General features: G+C 40.8%; 1 protein-coding gene and 1 pseudogene across 4 annotated transcripts in view; one reads left to right on the top strand and one right to left on the bottom strand.

The window, feature by feature from the left end:
• CUL1 (cullin 1) overlaps nucleotides 1-22,931 on the top strand; it is a 113,702-nt gene that overhangs the window by 18,927 nt on the left and 71,844 nt on the right. For all 4 annotated transcript variants that reach the window (XM_070265134.1, XM_023639896.2, XM_023639893.2 and 1 more), the window contains exon 2: nucleotides 16,546-16,846. In XM_070265134.1, coding sequence (XP_070121235.1) covers nucleotides 16,707-16,846 — 140 coding nt within the window. In that variant the 5' untranslated portion in view covers nucleotides 16,546-16,706. The remainder of the gene's footprint in view (nucleotides 1-16,545; nucleotides 16,847-22,931) is intronic.
• LOC111773356 (U6atac minor spliceosomal RNA) lies at nucleotides 7,067-7,216 on the bottom strand (annotated as a pseudogene).

Below are 22,931 nucleotides of genomic sequence, written 5' to 3' on the forward strand. Positions count from 1 at the left end.
TCTACTACTGTTATTTTTTAGAAGGAAGAAAGACGCCTCTCATTTGGGGAATTCCCACTATGTACCAGGTATAGACAAGGCATTTTGCATAGGATGGCTCATTTAAGTCTTTTTTTTTTTTTTTTGAGGAGGAGGATTAGCCCCGAGTTAACGTCTGCTGCCAATCCTCCTCTTTTTGCTGAGGAAGACTGGCCCTGAGCTAACATCCGTGCCCATCTTCCTCTACTTTATATGTGGGACGCTTGCCACAGCATGGCTTGCCAAGCGGTGCCATGTCCGCACCTGGGATCCAAACCAGCGAACCTGGGCCGCCGAAGCAGAACGTGTGCACTTAACTGCTGAGCCACTGGGCTGGCCCCCTCATTTAAGTCTTTGCGACTCATAGAAGTTGGTATTTGGGTCTTTAAAATGAGGTAACAGAATTATAACTGGCACTGTAGAAGGAACCTCATCTCCTTCTAAGGATTCTGATTAGCAATGCTCGCTGATTTTAGATTCTCTGTGTCTCTTCTCTGTAGTGACTGCTATAGTATTTTCTCAGTTCCATCTGTGGGTGATCTGGGTTGGGGGTCATCTTGATGAGATTGCCAAAGGGACCCCTGTTAGAAGGCAGTGGGAAGCATGGACACAGGCAGAATATGGTTAATTTTATATCACATTTTGAATTCAGGGTTACAAGCACTCAACTGTGAGACATGCACAAAAGTTTTTTTATGGGAGTGTGGTTGTAAATTATTTGTCGTACATTATTTTTGAATAAGATATGTGGTTTGCTTTGGAAGTTGAAGCATGATAGTTGTCATGTTGTATTCAACTATAAGTTTATAATAGTGATGCTTGCATACTGGCTTTAGAATTTAAAAGGAAAATTCACATCTTGTTCACTTTCATTGTATAATGGCGAATGGAGGTAATAAGTCATCACTTTATCTGAACTAGTCCGGGAATCCTCCTGTGACACCAGAAACCAGGTGGGGCAGGTTCTGTTGGTTTCTACCAACGACGCAGAATCCAGCATCTTCTCCCATGGTTTTGAGAGGGCCATTTCCACGTGGCTGCAGCCTGGCTTCCACGCTGCTGGAGCCACATTCTTGAAGGCCACTGTCTCCTGGCACTTACTGTAAGCAGCAACCTTTTCTTCATAGACTTTTCCTTGATTTGTCTCAGACCTTCGCTGTCAAGGACTGTATGTTTCGTAGAGCTCTCATCTGGCGCCTGTGTTCTGGCCTTCTGCCTCTCCTCCCTGTGGACCCCTGTCTCCCGCAGCACACTCTCTCTCTCTTTTGGTGGTGGGAGGTGGGGGCTTGTTTTCCCCATGTCCTTTAAATCTAAGTTTTAGTCCTCACCTCTATTAAGTTCTTTCCTTAGACTTTGAAGATTTTATCCGCAGTGGTGCCAACAATTTCAGCTTTTTGCCAATTGTTAAATTTATTTCTTCAGGTGTGATTTCCTTTGTGTTACAGTTCTGTATTTTTAAACCATCTGATTTGGCATTTTCATTTTGGTGTTATTTTATTTTATTTGTTTAAAGATTTTATCTTTCCTTTTTCTCCCCAAAGCCCCCCGGTACATAGTTGTGTATTTTTAGTTGTGGGTCCTTCCAGTTGTGGCATGTGGGATGCCACCCCAGCATGGCTTGATGAGTGGTGCCATGTCCGCGCCCAGGATCTGAACCGGCAAGACCCTGGGCTGCCAAAGTGGACCGTGCGAACCTAACCACTTAGCTATGGCGCCGGCCCCCTTTTTTTTTTTTAAAGTGGAGTTATTTTTTTAAATCACTTCACATTCAACATATTTAAGGTCTTCATCTTCCCTTAGATTCATGCTTCTGCACATAACTTATCTAGTTCTCTTCGTAATATCACCTTTGTCTTTTGGGTTGTTTCTCTTTAACTCCCTTTACCCCTGGGGTTTTGCCAGCATCCGATTTTTTTTGAGTGTGTGTTCAATTTAATGATAGAAGGAATTTCACACAGATTTATGAATGTGTGGGTGATAATCACTTAACCTAGAACTGCCATGAGACTTTGTGCGTGTGAGTTCCTGTTTATTTACAATTATATTGTTTTCATATTATCTAAAACATAGGGCACAGTTGAGATCCTGTAGGCCGGATATGGATCACACGTGTTTTTATGGCTTTTACAGTGTAGCTTTTTACTTTTTTCAACCATGAAAGATGTCCACAATAGAGTACAGCAAACATATCTGCCCCTGAGAATTACATACATTAACATAGTTAACATATTTCCCATTTAAGATCTACTGTGAATGGGCTTTATACCTACTGTCATTCCAAAGTATTGATGAGTCCACAGGATACTGGCAATAACTATCATGGAATAATGAAAATACTCGTGATTTCTTGGTGACAAAGAGATACTGCTAAAACTACTGTGATGTGTTGCCTACATTCGTGATCGGAGGAATTGTCAAGTTTCAGTCAGAGGTTAGTGAAAAATAAAAACGTGATTTTTTTCCCCCACCTACATTTCACAATCCCCCTGAATTCTGTCCATAGACCCACACTGAAGTCTGCTTGGACTCATATCCTTCAGCCTATTTTTTCCCACCCCCATAGGTAACCATTTTTATTAGTTTTCGGTTTATCTTCCCATTTTTTTCTTTTTGAAAAGAAAAATTTATCTATCCTTATGTGTTAGTATTTGCTCTCATCTCCTCGCCTCACACGCAAAAAGACCCTTGCTTTTTTCAGTTAATGTGTTCACGAAGAAATCACTATATTACCAGTAAGTGGGGATTGTCCTCATTCCTTTTTATAATTGCACAATGCTCCATTGTGTAAATACGCCATAATGTAGTCCTCTTGTCCCCTCTTGAAGGATTTTGGGTTGGTTTCCAGTCTTTTGCAGTGACTAAACTTGAGTTTATGACTTTATGGTTTTTGGCCAGTTTATTTTGGGGGTAGATTCCTAGAAGTGAGATTGCCGGGTCAAAGGATAAATGTATCTGTAATGTTAGTGTATACAGCAAAATTACTGTTCGTATCATTGAGCATTTCCACTAGCAGTAGTTAAGTTGTTTTGGATTTTAATGTAGTGTCTGTCAAATTCTGGGATCCAGAGATAAATTTTTGGAGGTTTGAATGTACAAATTTGAGAGACAGCTCTGTCATCCTTAATTCATTCGTTCCTTACTAATGCCCCCGCAGCCAGTCAGCTCAGTTACTGTAATTCCTGCTTTGTGTGGTTTTAAACGTCTGGCCTTTCCTTTTCTGTTGCTGTGAGTGTAAGTTGAGCTGTTACCTCAACTCTGACAGCCCCGGGGTTCATCTCACTGCGTTAGGTCCTCTTTCATCCTAACTCCACAGAGCTGTCAGACTAATTGTCTAAAAATCACATCAGTCGGGTCACTTCCTGCTCGGAAACCTCCCCTAACTCTGTTACCCACTCGGAATAAAGGCCTTGTGTCCTGTCACTGCAAACTCACCTTCCTGCCTCTGCAGCCTCTTGCACAGATCCTTTGCTCAGCCTCGTGCTTTGTTTTCCGGCCTCCTGCTCTTCCTCCCTTGCGAAACACCCTCTCTGTTCCTCTACCACCTGTTCAGATCCTGCTCATTCCCTGAGAACCGTTCAGAGCGCACATTTCGTGAGTCGTCTTGATCGCCGTAGCCTGGGTGATTTCTTCCAGACCCTCGGAACTTGGATTGCAGTTTTGTCTGTCTTTAATTTGGCAGTAAGGCAGTATGCCGTAGGGCAGCTCTGTTGGGAGCTTCAGCTAAGTGTTTTAAATTACATTTTCACTTTTTTATATATGTTCCAGGAGAATATAAGCCTCTCTATTGGTAAATAGCAGTTCTTAAAACTTTCTTTCCAGTAAAACACTCAGTTACTCTGCTTTTCATGCTAAGGTCCCTATGTATGCAGAACCTGGTCATCTTGTAGGAGATATATTCTGTTCCGTGAAGGGACTGAATTTGCCACGAAGATGTATAGCAAGCAGGCTTTAAAGCTGTCTTTTTTTTTAACCCCCTTATTTTGAGGCATAATTCACATACCATAAAATTCACTCATTTTAAATGTGTAATTCAGTGATTTTTAGTAAAGTTAGAGTTGCGCAGCCATCACTACAATCCAGTTTTAGAACATTTCCATCACCCCAAAAAAGATTCCTTGTACCTACTTGCAGTCACACCCCATTCCCACCCCAGCCCCAGGCAAGCACTAGTCTACTTCCTGTCTCTAGGGTTTGCCTGTTCTGTACATTTCATATTTCACATGATAAATGGAATCATATAACGTGTGGTCTTCTGCATCTAGCTTTCACTTAGCATAATGTTTTTGAGTTTCCTCCATTATGTAGCATGTATCAGTACTTCATTTTTTATTGATGAATAGTATTCTTTTGTGGCTGTGTGACATTTTGTTACCGTTCGCCTGTTGATAGATATATGGGTTGTTCTACCTTTTGGCTATTTAATAATGTGCTATGAACATTTGCATACAGGTCTTTGGATGGACATATGTTTTCTTGTTTTTTGGGCAGATCCCTAATAGTGGAATTGATGGGTAAATTTGGTATATGGTAAATTTATGTTAACCTTGTCATTTAATGTCCTAAATGTTTAATTACTAGCTTTGAGTAAAGACATAAAACAATTCGAGCACTTATGATTCATTCAGGTCTTGGGAATTTGGCTTCAAATTGGTTGTTTGAGAAATAGCAGAACCCATTTCCCATTTGGGCATGCATTTATGGTGCTTCTCTTAGATTTTGTAGCCATGGACTTAAAGGTTTTGAATAACTAAGTAGAGACAAAACTCAGCTAATGCCTCTAGAAAGCCATCTATTAGGATATTAATTGCAATTTTTTATGCTGCTTCTCAACTGTAATTGTTTGAACATGATTGTAATTATTCCCTTAGTTCTGTATAAAAATGGAATAATAAATTTTACAAGTAAGTGTAAATTTTGCAAGCCTTGACTTTCAGTAATGAAGTCATGTACACATATCTAAGGTAGTAAATGCTCTTCCCGGTAGATGGACAAGGATAATTCTGATAATGGAATGCATAAATTTTTGATTTACATTTGCAAAATGTTAGCCCCAGTTCTGGCATCTTTAAGATTCTTTTGATTAAAAAAGTGAAAAGTTTAAATAATTAACATTTAAATACTAATTAATGCATATTCAGATGAACTAGACCACTTTAGTTTGGGGAGTATAAGTGTAAATAAATGTCCAGGTCATGAGTTTGCTAGCTCTTCCTTGACCCATTGATTTCAGTCATTTGGACTCATCATCACACATTCATGTCATGAAGCTTTCACTTGTCTTTTTGCGTGGTTCCTTTGGAAGCCTTGTTGTAATCTCAAATTGAAAAGTCTTAGTACTACACTTTTTAAGGAAGTGAGATAAGAAAGCTTCACTCTCCTAAAGAAACAGCATGGACGGGGAGTTGATGGGAGGAACGTGGCTTTGGAATCCAAATACTTGGGTCTGAATCATTGCTACTTCTTAGCAGAGTCACTTTGGGCAAATTATTTAACATTTCTGAGGATGAGTTGCCTCATTTGTAAGAAATAGATAGTGCCCTCAGAGAATATGGTTATTGGATTCAGAGAGAGAAGATATTAAAGCTCTGTTGGCACAGTCTAGCGTTGTGGCCTACAGCGACTATTAGGGCCTTTCCTCACACAGTGAAACTGACCTGGAGCAAGCGGTTCCATTTGCTGGACGCCGTCTGCGGGTGGGCATGGGTGTGTAGAGTAGAAGGTGGTCATGGAGTTCGTTTGTTTAACAGCATGCATGGCTGTTTGTGTTTTAGGAATTAAGCCTGGTAGCAGTGTGGAGGACAGATTGGAGGGGGCAAGGCTGGTGATAGTGAGACCAGGGCAGAGACTTGCGTTAGTGACCCGGCTGAGAGAGTGATGCCTGGACTCGAGTGGTTGTAGTGGGTATGGAGAGAAGTGGATCGAGGGATGAGAAGGAGGGAGATTTGATGGAACTGATTTTACATCAAGGGTGAGAATCAAAGCTGACTCGTCTTACCAAGATGGGAAGCACAGAAGAGGGCTTAATTTGAAGGTAGACCAGTCAGGAGGCTAAGCTTGACCCTTAAAGTCCACGCAGAGGGCCTGGGGAGGAAGGGTGAGGTCCGTGTAATTAGGAGAAAGTGTGTGGTGGTTAGAAATGAAGATGGTGCTTCCATTGCCTCCAGGATTATTTTGAGTTGGGTACTGAGGCTTCTGTTAACCAAGATGGAAAGAAAGGCAGGGAGGGAGACATTCAGTTTTGGACACGTGAGTTTGTGGCCTCTGTAAGATCTAGGGAAAGGAGAGGAGGACGACGAAGAGCTGGATTCAGGAGCAGCTTGGAGTTGAGTGTCCAGAGAGTCTCGTGGCCACCGTCATCCAGGCAAAGTAGGAGAGCGCCAGGCCGGCCCTGCTGCTGGTGGCCGCTCCTGCTCCAGAGATGACTAAAGTGAAGTTGTAGACGTCTGTTACTGAGACTTGGTGCAGGACTCGGTGCGGTTTGTGTAGCCTGAAGCTTTAGCTTTCCTGCTGGGCAGTGCCAGCCTGTCTCAGCTGTGCACTTCAAACCAAGCGGGCTGAGTCATCCACCTTTTCAGGTGTTGCACTCATTTAAAACTTTAGTGGAATTTAAGAATTTCTCAGCTTGGGAGCTTTCCAGTCTCAGTCCTAAATGGCATTGAGTATCCTTTAATCTGCTGAATTGTTTTGCTTTGTATGTATCTACTGGATCATAGTAAAACCTAACAGTGTGTTCCAGGTGTGCAAGATGAGACCCTGCTGCTGCAGTGACCTCACTTCCTCCCCTTCCGGAATAGACTGTCTCCGGTACTGTGCAGCTCCCTGTGGCTGTGTGCTTCTTTCCAATACCGTCTCTACTCTACATCCGTATCCTTCTTGCTTTTCTTTCTATTTTTACTTCATATGTTGTGTAGGTTTGCTGAGTTTTTTGTGAATTTTTTATTAATGGAAAATAGAAACTACAGTGTACCTATTCATCACTTAGCTTTTTTCCTTCAATATTTTAAATTCCAGCCATCATGTCATTTCACCCACAAGAGCATATATCTAACAAGTATGGTGTTTTTGTTTGTTTATCATACGCACAGTAAGTCCGTGGTGGTCAGTGCCTTAAGCATATCTGTGTTGTATGGGGCATTACAGTGTCTTCCCATTCTTGCCCAGGGGTTTGCTAGCCCTCTCTCACCTTTCATAGGAGCACTCTTTTTTTTTTTTTTAATCTATATATAAAAGTTGTCTTATACTATATATACTCCTCTGTCACTTTTTTCACTCAGAACTTTCTAAAATTCATCCGTGTGGAAGTGTGTAGCTAAAGTTGACTCAGTTTGTGTGTGGTCTGTTGTGTGACTATCCTACAGTTTATTTGTGAATCCTCCTCTTGGTGGACATGTGGGTTGTTTCCAGGTTTGGGGTTTTTGTTGTGGTTGTTCTTATAAACAGTGCAGCAAATGCTGGTGTCTGCATGTTTCTTAGTGTACTTACCTACATGAAAGTTTCTCTAGGTCTCAGTCGTGTGTCTTCCTGTACATTTCCCATCTTAGGGGCCACACTGCAAGTAAAAGCCAGAGTGTTGTGCATACCTTTAACCAAATGTTAGAAAATAAGTAATTAGTTTATTGAACAATACCCAGGATCATTTAAATTGATCAGATTTAAAATGTTATTAAACTAGAAAAGCTAAATTTCATCTTATTTTCTAATAGTGAATTTTAACTATATTTTCATTAACTCTAATATAGACTTTATTTTTGGAAAATACTGTAGCATTTTAAGCCTCTGCTTTGTGTTTCTCTTTTTACATTTTTCAAAAGCATAACTGAAGCAGCTATGGATAGTCTTTTTTGGGAAAACCTTGTTTCTTGCATTCCTGCAACAATTCTGATTTGAATTCTCTTGCTTTGTTTAACACTCCTCGGCATTGGCTTCTGCAACAGCATCTGCTAGATGTATTTGGTCTTAATTTATAGAAATGGAGACAGGAATCAGGACTGCATTCATAGGCAAAAGTGATATCTGGATTTTTTGAGTATTTGAGGTGAAATTGAGGAAGGGAGAGAATTCTCTTATTACTTTAAAAGTTCTAGATTTCTCTCCTAGAGTAGAAAAGTAGTTATTATGTTCATTCAAGTCTTAAGAATTTTCATCCCTGTCTGTTCTAAATTTGGGAATTGTCAGGGGAATAATACATTAAGAGAATGCACAAAGCTTAATTGCTTAGACATGTGTTGAAGGAAATGCTTGGCCTGTAGTCCAGTCTGAGGGCCACAGCCGAGTCTCGTAAAGTGGAGGCTGCCCTCCTGTCTGAAACTAGAGGCTTAAATCCCCGGTCTCTCCCCACGGTCAGTGTTGCAGGCCCTCAGGTCATCCTCCATCTTCTGAACTAACACCTCCATAGCTGTGGGGTACAGCCTCTCTGACCAAAACCCCTACCCCACTCACCCCATTCTTTCCTCACCTCTCTTCTTGGAGCTTTCTGGAGTCCTAGTCCATGAATAGCAAAGTCCTCTGTAATCTCTGTGCACATTCATCAACCTCGTTGCCCTTCTTCAAAGACTAAGGCTCCTTAAAGCCAAGGAGTGGCTGTTGATCTTCGCCCACATCGCCCACATCGCACGAGCCTTCAGGTTGAAGGGGGGTCCGTACCCTCCAATGTTTACAGCCATAGACAGACTTGGTGGGGGCTCTGCTAATTCTCTTCCTGGAGTGCTCATCTGCTCACTGCTGGATTTCAGAAACTGATTGGGCGCTCTGGCACCCAGCTCTGAGTCTTCCTGTCCGCTCCCCAACATCCATTTTCTTAGGTGATTCAAGTTCTACGTGGACCTTGACCTCTCGCTTCCTTGGGCTCCATTCTGTTCCAGTTGCTGTTAGGCCTGGCCCAGCATAGGCCTTACCATCCACCCTGCACCACTTCCAGAGTCATTGATCTGACATCCCACTTCCAGCCACAGTCTCCTGTCCTTCTGTCCCTTATTCTTTCTCTAGAGACAGAGAATGAGGGCATGTGAGCCTTGCTTGGGCTTCATATCCTCTTCCAGCTTTCTTCACTTCTTCATGGCCAAAATTTTAAAGATTGTCTACATTTCTCTTCCTCTTGATCTTTTTAGTTTGATTTCTACCCTGAAAGCCACAGTGAAACTTTCCTTGCTGAGGTCACTAGTGACTTACATAAAACTAAAGCTGGAAGCTGTATTTCAGATATCATCATGATGATGAGAATAATGGCTAACATAGTTACACTTTGTTGCCTCATTTAATCCTGAGCCCCACGCCCCCCAATATTAAGTGATTTAGCCAAGATCATACAAGAAATAAATGGCTGTGACCATGATGAAGCCCAGCCGACCACAGCCTTTTCGTCTCTTGGCCTCCAGGATAGGGGTCCTCTCATTGTTTTTGGCTGTAATGTTGCAGGTACAAACTCTGTGGGTTCCCCATCATCTAGTTAGTTTCTAAATGTTCCTCAGGTCTCAGTGTGGCCCATCTCTTTCTGTAATTTCTCTGATTGACTCTGGCTCCCCGCCTCAAGTGGGGCATGTCAGAGGTTAGCCCTCCACCGTCCAGCTTCCTGGGATGATTCACAAGCCCCTCAGACTCACCATGTCCAGAGGGAAACTGCCTCCCACTGATCTGTTCTCCTCTGATGTGTCCTGTCCTAGTAGATGGTTCCATAGTCCATTTATAGATACATCGAGGTATTTATCATACACACTCAAGTCAGCAAAAGAGAAATCCGTAGAAGGCTGCTTGTTGCAGTCTTACTTAGAAGTGTTAAAAAGTAAACACCTGGAAGCTCTTTAGCAGGGTACTGGTTTGAGGATCAACAGAATATTATATGGCTCACAAAAAGTGAGGTGTATTTCATGAAGTGGAGTGAGGATGTCTCATTGTCAAGTGAAAAAAGTTGCAGAGCAGCAAATGGTTGATCCCAGGAGAGTCAGGAATCAGGGGGGATCAGCGGAGATTTATCCTTTTTTTTTTAAAGCTATGTTGTTCCTTGAAACAGAGTTTTCTTGAAAAACCAGTCCTGAGAGAGAGTCAGGAAAAAAATACTCTATGGCCAAGTCAGTTTGAGGACGGGATGCTTTGTGCTGTTTTTCTGACAGAAATTCGTAAGATATGTTCGCTTATGAAGGCCTCTGAAGTCTTGTAGCAAACAAAATAAAGTATTTAACTTCACTAAAGCTAGCATTTCCCAGATTCCCTTGATGTTCTGTTCAGTTGATGTTCCAATTAGTGTTTAGTCGACGACTGTTTTAAGTGCTCTTTTAAAAAACCCTTTCATTACTGGTGAAACTCTGAATTACTAATATTAAAAAGGATGTATTTTTCAAGATTCTCGGAGGTCGTTTAGTTAGTTCACATTTCTACTCAATGAAGGAATCTTATGCACCGTTAATCTTGAGAAATAGGCTGTTTGATTAGTTCACAGTTTGAATTCTTAGATAGCTCATTTAGTATTGACTCTGTTGGCTTTCATATGTCTTTGCAACAACACAGTCTTTCTGTGAGACAAGTCCTTAAACATACGCCCTCCCTTCTCCCATTAGACCTGCTTATTTTGACTCTTGTGTTCCATTCCGTTATCTTCCTTTCCCAGGGAGAGAGGAGAGTGGAGGAGAAGTGTGTGTGTGTGCGTGTGTTGGTGTGTGTTCAGGCTTCATGAGCCAGTGGCTAGTGTGAGAAGGTGCAGCTGGCTCTGCTGGTGGTGCCTGTCCTGATCGGTTGCACTTTGTGCCTTGGTTTCCTTGGCTCCGGCCTGTGCTTCTGAAAGGGGAAGCAGCAAATGTGCGGAGTCGGTGTTAGTCCTGGATCTTCATGACCACAGCTGGTAAACCCTGTCATCTAAGGGTCTCATACCAGAGTACTTTTGAAAACTACCTAATTTCTTAAGTATGTATGTCATTTAGTTTTGTTTTTAATATCTATCGGCTTTTTGGAATTCCTCAGTTTTTGGGTTATGTGATGTGATTTATTGGGAAAATATTTTTACCCCTTAAGCTAAAAACCATTTGAACCTCTCTGACATTTCATGAAGTCTGCTTAAGACTATTGATAGTTTTGGATGGCCTGGTTATGAGATGGAGGGTATATGCTTTGCAAAGTGGTATATTTCTGACAATTCAACATTGACAGATAAGTCAGTCTTTTATGGGCACCTGTATTGTATATTACTCCAAGCAGTTTTACAGTCAGTTTAATTCATTCAACACTTGAGTGATGCATAAGCAGATTACATACACACACACACCCTAGGATGGAAAACTCCATTACCAGGGCATCTTGTGTCCATTTGGGCACTCTAAGTATGGAGGTGCCCCACCCAGATGCCCCTTCAGGGAAGGACTTGGCTCCCAGTGTGGGGAATGTGGTTAGCAGATGGCCTCCAGCTGTCAGCTCCTCTGGGACCTGCCTCGGCTGCAGAGAGCTGCCTGGCCAAGTGGGAGCAGGAAGGCCTGGGAGCCCAGCCTCAGACCAGCAGGTCAGCTGTGGCTGTCAGCATGTGACCTGACCAAAAGGTCATTTTCCTGATGTGCTGCTTGTAATGTTTCCTTTTAGATTTAGTTCTAGATTTCTTTGCTGTAATGTTAGTGATAAATGTTTAAGTATATAAATGTGAGGTTCTTTAGGGGATATTAAAAATATAAGATAAGGTTGTCCTCTTTAAACTTCTCAGTTCAGTAAATAAGGATGTGAATTTTTGAGAACCTCAGTCAACTGTGTATGAATTCTGGATACTCAGTGGAGACGACTAGAAAAAGGGAATGGGTAGTTTGGAAGAGAAAACAAAGTACGTAAAAGCAGGAGTAGAATATTTTGCTAATTTTCAGCATATTCTGTATATAAGTTGAGATTTGCTGTGGCACCAAATTTCCGTACATAGAACTAGACACAAACTGTGTGTGATAAAGTAACCTTGACGTGGAAACTTGTATTTGATCTCAGAGTATCAGTGAGTCTTGAGAGAGTAAGACTGGTAACTGGAGTCAGAAGTGTAATATGAGGGAGATGACATGTAAGGAACATGTGTGTCCTGATGTTGAGCTAGGACAGTGGAGGTAAGGGAAAATCCACGTTAACCATCTTACTTGCTGTATTTTAACTTTGTGGTGGGGGGTGTTGGTATGATAAGTGGTATCAACTTTGTCCTTCATGCTGTTCTGATATTTGCAGTGTTTTTCTTAGTTTAAAAAAATGTGAAGCTTTTAAAAAATTTAGCTTTCTTAAATTTCAAAATATTTGAATAGATTTAATATTGATACAATTGGGAGTGATTTATTAGCTCTTTCAAATTATGAGCTCTTTTTTTTTTTTTTTTTTTTTTTTTGGCGGAAGATTAGCCCTGAGCTGACATCTGCCAGTCCTCCTCTTTTTGCTGAAGAAGACTGGCCCTGAGCTAACATCCGTGCCCATCTTCCTCTACTTTATATGTGGGACGCCTACCTGGCTTTTGCCAAGCAGTGCCATGTCTGCACCCGGGATCCAAACTGGTGAACCCTGGGCCGCCAAGAAGCGGAACGTGCGAACTTAACTGCTGCACCACCAGGCTAGCCCCTATGAGCTCCTTTATTTGGAGCTGGTTGGGTTTCTAAGATTAATTAATAGATAATTGGTGAATCTTTTTTTTTTTCCTTATGGCTCTTTTAGTGGTTTCCCTGTGTATTGCCTTAAAAACGAAAGAACCTAAAAAGCAGACTAGAGTACTGGGGAATACCGGCTTGAGAATCCAGAGCTCTGACCTGTGGTCCTGCCGCTTTCTAGCACTGTGATCTTGATCAGGTTTGATTGCTTCTTTGAAGCAGTTTCTTTTCTTTTCTTTTCTTTCTTTCTTTCTTTTTTTTTTTAAGATTTTATTTTTTCCTTTTTCTCCCCAAAGCCCCCCAGTACATAGTTGTATACTCTTCGTTGTGGGTCCTCCCAGTTGTGGCACGTGGGACGCTGCCCCAGCGTGGTTTGACGAGCAGTGCCATGTCCGCGCCCAGGACTCGAACCAACGAAACACTGGGCCGCCTGCAGCGGAGCGCGCGAACCCAACCACTCGGCCACGGGGCCAGCCCCCTCTTTTTTTTTTTTTTTTGAGGAAGATTGGCCCTGAGCTAACATCCAAGCCCATCTTCCTCTACTTTATATATGGGACGCCTGCCACAGCATGGCTTGACACGTGGTGTGTAGGTCCACACCCGGAATCCTAACTGGCAAACCCCAGGCTCCTAACTGCTGCGACAATGAAGCAGTTTCTTCCTCTGTAAAAGAAGGAGCCAGAACCATCTTTAAGGTTAACCTCTAATTGTCTGTGGCTGTAATTGGCTCTTAGAAGCAAATATATTTGGTACCCAAATGCATGGTACATAAAGTTTCCAGTTTACGAGCAGGTTATATACCAGAAATGTATGGGTTAGCTTCATAGAAAGATGCTGTGTTCCATCGAATTAGTATGATGAAAGTAGACAATGTCTATTTTGTTTTACTATTGATAGTCTATAACCAGGGCAGAGGACAGTGCCTGGCACCTGGTAGTTTCTTACTAAATATTTGTTAAATAAATACTAATGGTCATTAAATTTCTGTAACTCTCATAAGTCTGCTTAAACACTATATTAAAATACATATACATTTGCAATGACCAGGGTGATATAAAGCATTACTAAATGAAACAGCAAGAAATAAATTTTAGCCTAAAATCTAGTGTTAGAAGGAAAGTGTTCAGAAGAAAGAAGGTAGAATTTTTCGGAGATTCTAAAGGGGGATTTGGGGCAAGTCTGCATGTTCTAAATCCTTTAAAAACATATAGCTTTTTAATTCCTTAATTTATTCTTTTATTTATTCATGTGAAACATTGATTGAGCTATGTGCTGGGCTCTGAACTAGGTTCTCAAGCTATTGTGGTGAGAAAAGAGATGATCTCTCTGCCCGGGGTCATAGGGATCCTCACCAGTGAAGTGAGAGAGTTATGGTAAAGACAGGCGTGGAATTGCAACCTTGAATATGAGCTAAGAAGGGAAAGTCCCAGGAAATGGGTGAACCTCAACCTCGTCTGGGAGTTCCCTGGTAAGTCTTACTTGGCTAGCAGTATGGCTACAACTAATGAAGGAGGAGAGGAACTTTCCAGGCGAAGCAGCAGCAAATGCAAAGATCCTCAGGAGTGGAAAGGAGACTGGCATGTGCAAGGAACGGGGGGAAGGCTGTGTGGCTGTGTACCCAAGGGATGAAGGGAGAGGTCTGTGGGAGGAGAATGAGGAGACAAAGACCCGACGATGCCATAGTAGGGTTTCTCTGCTTCAGGACCGCCTCGGCTCCCCACTGCTCTCAGGACGACGAGCTAATCACAGTTACAACTTTATACTCAAGTGCTCTGTGAGGGATAGATGGGGGAGTGCTGTAAATCCTGGGAGCTGTGGGAGTCTAGTTTAGACTACTAAAACAGTGGTCCCGGTAAGAGACAACGATGATGACGATTATTGGGAGAGGAGACCGAAACGAGTGAGTGGACTGGAATGAGTCCTGGTTTCTTGATTTTTGGATACAGGGAGTTGCCACTTCCTAAGATGGGCAGCAGTGGTGGAGAATGGAGTTTGGGGGCAGATCCAGAGTTCATTGTAGACCTGTTGCGTTTAAGACACGAGGAGAAGAGGTGAACTGGCACTTGGATATACATACAGGCCCAGGCCTGAGAGAGGAAATCTGGGATGGAGAGAAACGTTTGTGAGTCTCGGGCACAAGGAGGTTTGAAGAAGGAAGGTTTGCTGTGTCCCCCTACTGTGCTTATCGATCATAATTGAAATGACTTTTATGGTACCCAGTTGAAATGCTATGGTGAGAAAAAGATAGAGTTGGGGAAAGTGGAACATTTTTCTCAGTTGCTGGTAGAAATTAGAAAAGAAAAAGGAGTAAAAGAGCATCTAACTGGATATGAGAAAGCTTATCTGAAATAGAATTAGCTGTGAGTCGGGAATTTAAGTGCTAACTTCTCCTTAGGGGAAAATTAAGTAAGTGCTGGGGCAGGTGGTGTGGGTTTACACAGGTGACACCATCAGGCGGGGCTGCCAATCTGAAAGCCCCTGATTACCATCAAGCGGAGTGTCGGTGTGGTCCCCCCCAGGCAGATGAAAGGGAAGGCAGGTGGAAATTATATGTCGGAAACATTGGCAGAATGGTTGCTGAGTAGTTAGTTTCCTTAAAACATGATGGAATTCTTGTGTTAGATATTTTTGTATTCCACATTCGGACGTACGTATTTGAATATATGACATAAAATACTTCCGGGATCAGGAATGGTGTTGTGGTTTCATAAAATATTCTGTCCCCTAGCTCAGATTATAAATATTAGAGGTGCTTTAGGTTTCAGGAGTTTATACTTAGTCCGCAGGCGTGACCCACATTGTCCTTTAATGTGCCTTTGCCATTGAAGATGCGGGATGTGCTGAATTCCTTGCTGAGGTAACTCAGACTTGAATTGGCAGGTCTTGACAACCCCTTCTCACTCTTCCAGATACTGTTTACCTCCCAAGGACATTTATTTTATGAAGCCATTAAAATAACTCACTGTTTCTTAATTTTGCACTAGAAATACTTGTTTAAGAGCCTCCACATTTTGATGTGCTGTGCGTAGGTGATCCTTAAAGTATGTCTGTAATGTTGCATCTTGAGAAGTACTGACTTAATGCAGTTTTAATAGCTAAGATGCTTGATCTGTGGATCCACAATCCTGAAGCATTGTACATTATATTTTGCAGTAACTTCATGCACTTAGAAATAAAAGCCATTACCATTTGTTAAGCATTAACTATGTGTTAAATATTTTACATACATTACCTTAATTAAACTTCACAACTATTTGAGGAAAATGTTTTGCCCCTATTTTGCAGACTAGAAAATTCAGGCTTTGAGAAGTGGGAAGTTACGTAACTTACCCAAGACCACATACCTAGTGGGTGTGGAGCTGCGCTTGAAACCCAGGTCTCCCGAAATTCAGAGTACATTTTAAATTTTGGCAACTCTTGCCGAATTCCCTTCTAAAAAGAGAGTGATAGTTTCCCTTCACCCTCAGCCTCACTAACATTTGCGTTTCACTAACTGCTAAGTGAAAAATGAGTAAAATTCAGCGATAACTAGTGAGATTAAATGGTTTTTCCTATCAGCTACTTGTGTTTCTCTTTCTGGGAATTCTCTTTGCCTTTTTTCTTTCAAGTTTGTCTTTCTAACTGTTACCTAGGTCAAGTAATACAGCTGAAGTTTTGGCGCCTTTAGAAGGCAAAGAAAGGCGGCGTGCTGGCTGTGCTTCTGTGAGTTTTGCTCAGCTTTCCTTGTGGGCACTAATAGTCATGATTTGAATTAAATGTCTAAGTAAGCATATTTCTATGTGCAGACCATATAATATGAGTGTGTTTCCAGATAGAAAAATAATCTCTGGATTAGAGTGGTGCCTGCTAATGCCTGCGGACAGAGTATTTCTATCAGTGTGGCAGGCACCCCATGACCCACCCCAGGATGCTGAGAAAGAATTAATTCCCTTTGTTTCTTCTTCAGGTTTGCCTGCAATGAGATTTCATTCTCTCCATGTAAAGGACATCCTTTCTGAGCTGCTGTGAATAAATTTGGAATGATACTGTATATTTTCATCTAATGGAGAATTAGCTGTACCTTGAATAAGGATTGCTGCGCTGGACGACTTCAGAATATTACTCACAATGTCATCAAACAGGAGTCAGAATCCCCATGGACTGAAGCAGATCGGCCTTGACCAGATCTGGGACGACCTCAGAGCTGGAATCCAGCAAGTGTATACCAGACAGAGTATGGCGAAATCCAGATACATGGAACTCTACACGTATCCTACTGCTTGAGCTGAGATTAATTTGCTTAGAATTTTGATTATTTACTAGTATGATGTGTAAATTGTTAGAAAATTTACTTCATGTTTTCACCTTCCAGTTCATCCTGTAATATAATCACTGGGTCATTTTTAGCTTTAAAAATTAACTCATTTACTCTTTTTAAGTTTTTTGAACAGAGGTGAAACTGGCTAGTTGGTAGTCTAAAACAGTGCTGTTCAACACAGTAGCTGCTAACCACGTGTGGCTATTTACATTGGAAATCATTAAAATTAGGTAATTAAAAATTCAGTTCCTAAGTTGGGGCAGCCATATTTCAGGTGCTCAGTAGGTCATAGATTGCTTCTGTCGTTGCAGAAAGTTCTCTTGGGCAGCACTGGTTAAAGCAGGGGAGCATTGGTTTCTGTGTTGTCTGTGGCTCCCTTCATGCTGCGGGGCAGAGTGGAGTTATTGCATCAGAAATGCTCTGGTCCACAAAGCCAAATGTATTTGCTATCTGGTCCTTTATGGGAAAAGTTTGCTGACCCCCGTCTAAAGGATTACCACATAGAGCAAAAGTTTTACTGTAATGGCCCTGTTTTACAAATGTGGTATTAAAAAAGTATTTCATGCGTTCGTTGTGTGGTCTGTGCCATGTGCATGGGACTGTGCTGTATGCTGCAGCGGTTAAGAGGGTATAAAACATGTAGCTCCTGTTCTCTATTACACGCTCGGAGAGAGACAATTTAATACTCAGAGTTTCTGTTTTCCTTCAAATACAAGAAATTGAAATTTAAGCGAGCTCACTAGAGAGCAGATTGCTACTGATTTGCTGGTTCTAGGAGTTTAAAGTTGCTAGTTCAATGGAGATTTAAGTTTAAATCTTTAATCTGTATCAGTGATTGTCAAACTTGGTTATGTGATATTCCAGTATGCCCTCAACTGTGCTAATGTTTTACAATCTTAAAATTAACGTGAATTTAAACAAATGTGAAACTCTCTCTAAATTAATTTAAAATTTATTGTATATGTGTACACATATTCATATATATAAACATTTACACTCTAGAATACTTAAATAACAGCTTTATGGAGATATAATTCACATACCATAAGATTTACTCCTTTTTTTAAAACTACTAAGCCTTTTATTTTTATTTATTTATTGGTGAGGAAGATTGGTCCTGAGCTAACATCTGTTGCAATCTTCCTCTTTTTGCTTGAGAAAGATTGTCACTGAGCTAACATCTATGCCAGTCTTCCTCTGTTTTATGTGGGATGCCACCACAGCATGGCTTGATGATCAGTGCCAGGTCCGTGCACGGGATCCAAACCTGTGAACCCGAGACCTCTGAAGTGGAGCATACAAACAACCGCTATGCCGCCAGGCTGGCCCAGATTTACCGTTTTTTAAAGTGTACAGTGCAATGGTTTTAGTACATTCAGAGTTTTGCAACCATAACCACTATTCTAGTTTTAAAATATTTTCATCACCCCCAAAAGAAAGCCTGTAGCCCTTAGCAGTCACTCTCCATTCTCTCATACCCCTAGTCCCTGGCAACCGCTCATCTACTTTCTGTCTCTCTGGATTTGCCTATTCTGGACATTTTGTATAAATGGAACCACACAATATGTGGCCTTTTGTGACTGGCTTCTTTCACTTAGCATAATGTTTTCAGGCTTCCTCCTTGTTTTAGTATGCGTCAGTACATCATTCCTTTTCGTGCTGGATCATATGGATATACCACATTTTGTCTATTCATTCATCAGTGATGGATATTTGAGTTGTTTCCACTTTTTGGCTCTTATGAACAGTGCTGTTATGATTATTGTGTACAAGTTTTGTTTTTAAAGATTTTATTTTTCCTTTTTCTCCCCAAAGCCTCCCGGTATATAGTTGTATGTTTTTAGTTGTGCGTCCTTCTAGTTGTGGCATGTGGGACACTGCCTCAGCATGGCCTGATGAGTGGTGCCATGTCTGTGCCCAGGATCTGAACCGGCGAAACCCTGGGCCACCGAAGCAGGGCGTACAAACTTAACCACTTGGCCACGGGACCGGCCCCCATGTGTACAAGTTTTTGTCTAGACATGTGTTTTCATTTCTTTTGGGTAGAAATGTAGATGAGGAATTGCTGCGTCGTATGATACATAGAACACTCTTAAGGAGCTTAGAATCTTTGCAGATTAGGGGATATTATTCCATTCAAGAGAGTTGTGGCTTGCTAGGTATGACAGTTTTTTTTTAATTCTTTTAAGCAATAGAGCTGAAGATGATGATTCCAATGGTGAGGCAAGGCGCTTGGTTGGATTTCTGGTATGTGGAAAAACAGGGGAGCTAAGGCGGACACCAAGGGAATTGTTGCTGATTTGTCTTTGGGGAATTTCTTAATAGGTAATTTTTTTTTAATTTAATTTTTATTGCGTTAATGATAGGTTACAGTCTTGTGAAATTTCAGTTGTCCATTATCGTTTGTTAGTCGTGTTGTAGGTGCACCCCTTCACCCTTTGTGCCCACCCCCAACTCCACCTTTCCCCTGGTAGCCACTAATCTTTCTCTTTATCTGCATTTTTAAATTCTTCATATGAGTGGAGTCATACAGATATTGTCCTTCTCTATCTGGCTTATTTCACTTAACATAATTCCCTCAAGGTCCATCCATGTTATTGCAAATGGGATGATTTTGTTCTTTTTTACAGCTGAGTAGTATTCCATTGTATATATATATGCCACATCTTCTTTATCCAATCACCTGTTGGTGGGCACTTAGGTTGCTTCCACGTCTTGGCTATTGTAAATAATGCTGCAATGAACATTGGGGTGCATGGGACTTTTGGAATTGCTGACTTCAAGCTCTTTGGATAGATACCCAGTAGTGGGATAGCTGGATCGTATGGTAGTTCTATTTTTAATTTTTTGAGGAATCTCCATACTGTTTTCCATAGTGGCTGTACCAGTTTGCATTCCCACCAGCAGTGGATGAGGGTTCCTTTTTCTCCACAACCTCTCCAACATTTGTTACTATTAGTTTTAGTTATTTTTGTCATTCTAATGGGTATAAGGTGATATCTTAGTGTAGTTTTGATTTGCATTTCCCTGATGATCAGTGATGATGAATATTTTTTTGTGTGCCTATTGGCCATCCGTATATCTTCTTTGGAGAAATGTCTGTTCATGTCTTCTGCCCATTTTTTGATCAGGTTGTTTGATGTTTTGTGGTTGAGCTGTGTGAGTTCTTTATATATTATGGATATTAAGCCTTTGTCAGATGTATTACATGCAAATGTTTTTCCCAGTTAGTGGGTTGTTTTTTTGTTTCAATCCTGTTTTCATTTGCCTTGAAGAAGCTCTTTAGTCTGATGAAGTCCCGTTTGTTTATTCTTTCTGTTGTTTCCCTTGTCTGAGAAGACATGGTGTCCGAAAAGATCCTTTTAATACTGACGTCAAAGAGTGTACTGCCTACATTTTCTTGTAGAAGCCTTATGGTTTCAGGTCTCACCTTTAGGTCTTTGATCCACTTTGAGTTTATTTTGGTGAATGGTGAAAAAGAATGGTCAATTTTCATTCTTTTACATGTGGCTTTCCAGTTTTCCCAGCACCATTTGTTGAAAAGACTTTCTTTTCTCCATTGTATGCCCTCAGCTCCTTTGTCGAAGATTAGCTGTCCATAGATGTGTGGTTTTATTTCTGGGCTTTCAATTCTGTTCCATTGATCTGTGCACCTGTTTTTGTACCAGTACCATGCTGTTTGGATTACTGTATCTTTGTAGTATGTTTTGAAGTCAGGGATTGTGATGCCTCCCGTTTTGTTCTTTTTTCTCAGGATTGCTTTAGCAATTCGGGGTCATTTGTTGCCCCATATGAATTTTGGGATTCCTTGTTCTATTTCTGTAAAGAATGTCATTGGGATTCTGATTGGGATGGCATTGAATCTGTAGATTGCTTTAGGTAGAATGGACTTTTTAATTATGTTTATTCCTCCAATCCATGTACATGGAATGTCTTTCCATCTCTTTATGTCGTCATCCATTTCTTTCAGAAAAGCCTTGTAATTTTTGTTGTACAGGTCTTTCACTTCCTTAGTTAAATTCACCCCAAGGTATTTTATTCTTTTTGTTGTGATTGTGAATGGTATTGTGTTCTTGAGTTCTTTTTTGTTAGTTCATTATTAGAGTATAAGAAATGCTATTGATTTATGTAAATTGATTTTATACCCTGCAACTCTGCTGTAGTCGTTGATTACTTCTAAAAGTTTTCCAATGGATTCTTTGGGGTTTTCTATATATAAGATCATGTCATCTGCAAACAGCAAGAGTTTCACTTCTTCCCTCCCTACTTGGATTCCTTTTATTCCTTTTTCTTGCCTAATTGCTCCGGCCACAACCTCCAGTACTATGTTAAATAAGAGTGGTGTTAGAGGGCATCCTTGTCTCATTCCTGTTTTCAGGGGGATGGCACTCAGTTTTTGCCCATTGAATATGATGTTGGCTGTGGGTTTGCCATATATGGCCTTTATTATGTTGAGGTAGTTCCCTTCTATCCCCATTTTGTTCAGAGTTTTTATCATAAATGGCTGTTGGATCTTGTCAGATGCTTTCTTGGCATCTATTGAGATGGTCATGTGGTTTTTATTCCTCAGTTTGTTGATGTGGTGTATCATGTTGATTGATTTGCAGATGTTGAACCATCCCTGTGTCCCTGGTATGAATCCCACTTGATCATGATGTATGATCCTTTTGATGAGTTGCTGAATTCGGGTTGTCAAAATTTTGTTGAGAATTTTTACATCTATGTTCATCAGTGATATTGGCCTGTAGTTCTCCTTTTTCGTAATGTCTTTGTCAGGCTTTGGTATCAGCGTGATGTTGGCCTTGTAGAATGTGTTAGGAAGTGTTCCATCCTCCCTAATTTTTTGGAATAGCTTGAAAAGGATAGGTATTAAATCTTCTCTGAAAGTTTGGTAGAATTCCCTGGAAAAGCCATCTGGTCCTGGGGTTTTATTCTTTGGGATGCTTTTGATTGCTGTTTCAATGTCTTTCCTTGTGATTGGTCTGTTCCAATTGTCTGTTTCTTCACTAAGCTTTGGGAGATTGTAGGAGTCCAAGAATTTATCCATTTCCTCTAGGTTTTCCATTTTGTTGGCGTATAGTTTTTTGTAGTATTCTCTTATAATCTGTTGTATTTCTGCGGAGTCTGTTGTTATTTCTCCTCTTTCATTTCTGATTTTGTTTATTTGAGCTTTCTCCCTTTTTTTCTTTGTAAGTCTGGCTAGGGGTTTGTCAATTTTATTTATTTTCTCAAAGAACCAGCTCTTTGTTTCATTGATCCTTTCTACTGCCTTTTTGTTTCAATAGCATTTCTTTCTGCTCTGATTTTTATTATTTCTCTCCTTCTGCTGACTTTGGGCTTTGTTCTTCTTTCTCTAATTCAGTTAGGTGTAGTTTAAGATTGCTTGTTTGGGATTTTTCTTGTTTGTTAAGATGTGCCTGTATTGTGATGAATTTTCCTCTTAATACAGCTTTTGCTGTATCCCATTTGAGTTGGTATGGCATGTTATCATTTTCATTTGTCTCCAGATATTTTTTGATTTCTTCTTTAATTTCTTCAGTGATCCATTGCTTGTCCAATAGCATATTGTTTAGTCTCCACATCCTTGTGCCTTTCTCAGCTTTTTTCTTGTAATTAATTTCTAGCTTTATAGCATTATGATCGGAGAAGTTGCTTGGTATTATTTCAATTTTTTTAAATTTGTAGAGGCTTACCTTGTTCCCCAACATATGGTCTGTCCTTGATAATGTTCCATGCGTGCTTGAGAAGAATGTGTATTCTGCTGTTTTTGGATGAAGTGTTCTATATATGTCTATTAAGTCCAACTGTTTTAGCTTTTCATTTAGCTCCACTGTTTGCTTGTTGATTTTCTGTCTGGATGATCTGTCCATTGACGTGAGTGGGATGTTGAGGTCCCCTACTATTATTGTGTTATTTTTGATATCTTCTTTTAGGTTTGTTAATAGTTGCTTTATGAACTTTGGTGGTCCTGTGTTGGGTGCATAGATATTTATAAGCGGTATTTCTTCTTGATGAAGTGTCCCTTTGATTATTAT

The sequence above is a fragment of the Equus caballus genome, chromosome 4 (assembly GCF_041296265.1).
Source record: "Equus caballus isolate H_3958 breed thoroughbred chromosome 4, TB-T2T, whole genome shotgun sequence".
NCBI classification, from domain to species: domain Eukaryota; kingdom Metazoa; phylum Chordata; class Mammalia; order Perissodactyla; family Equidae; genus Equus; species Equus caballus.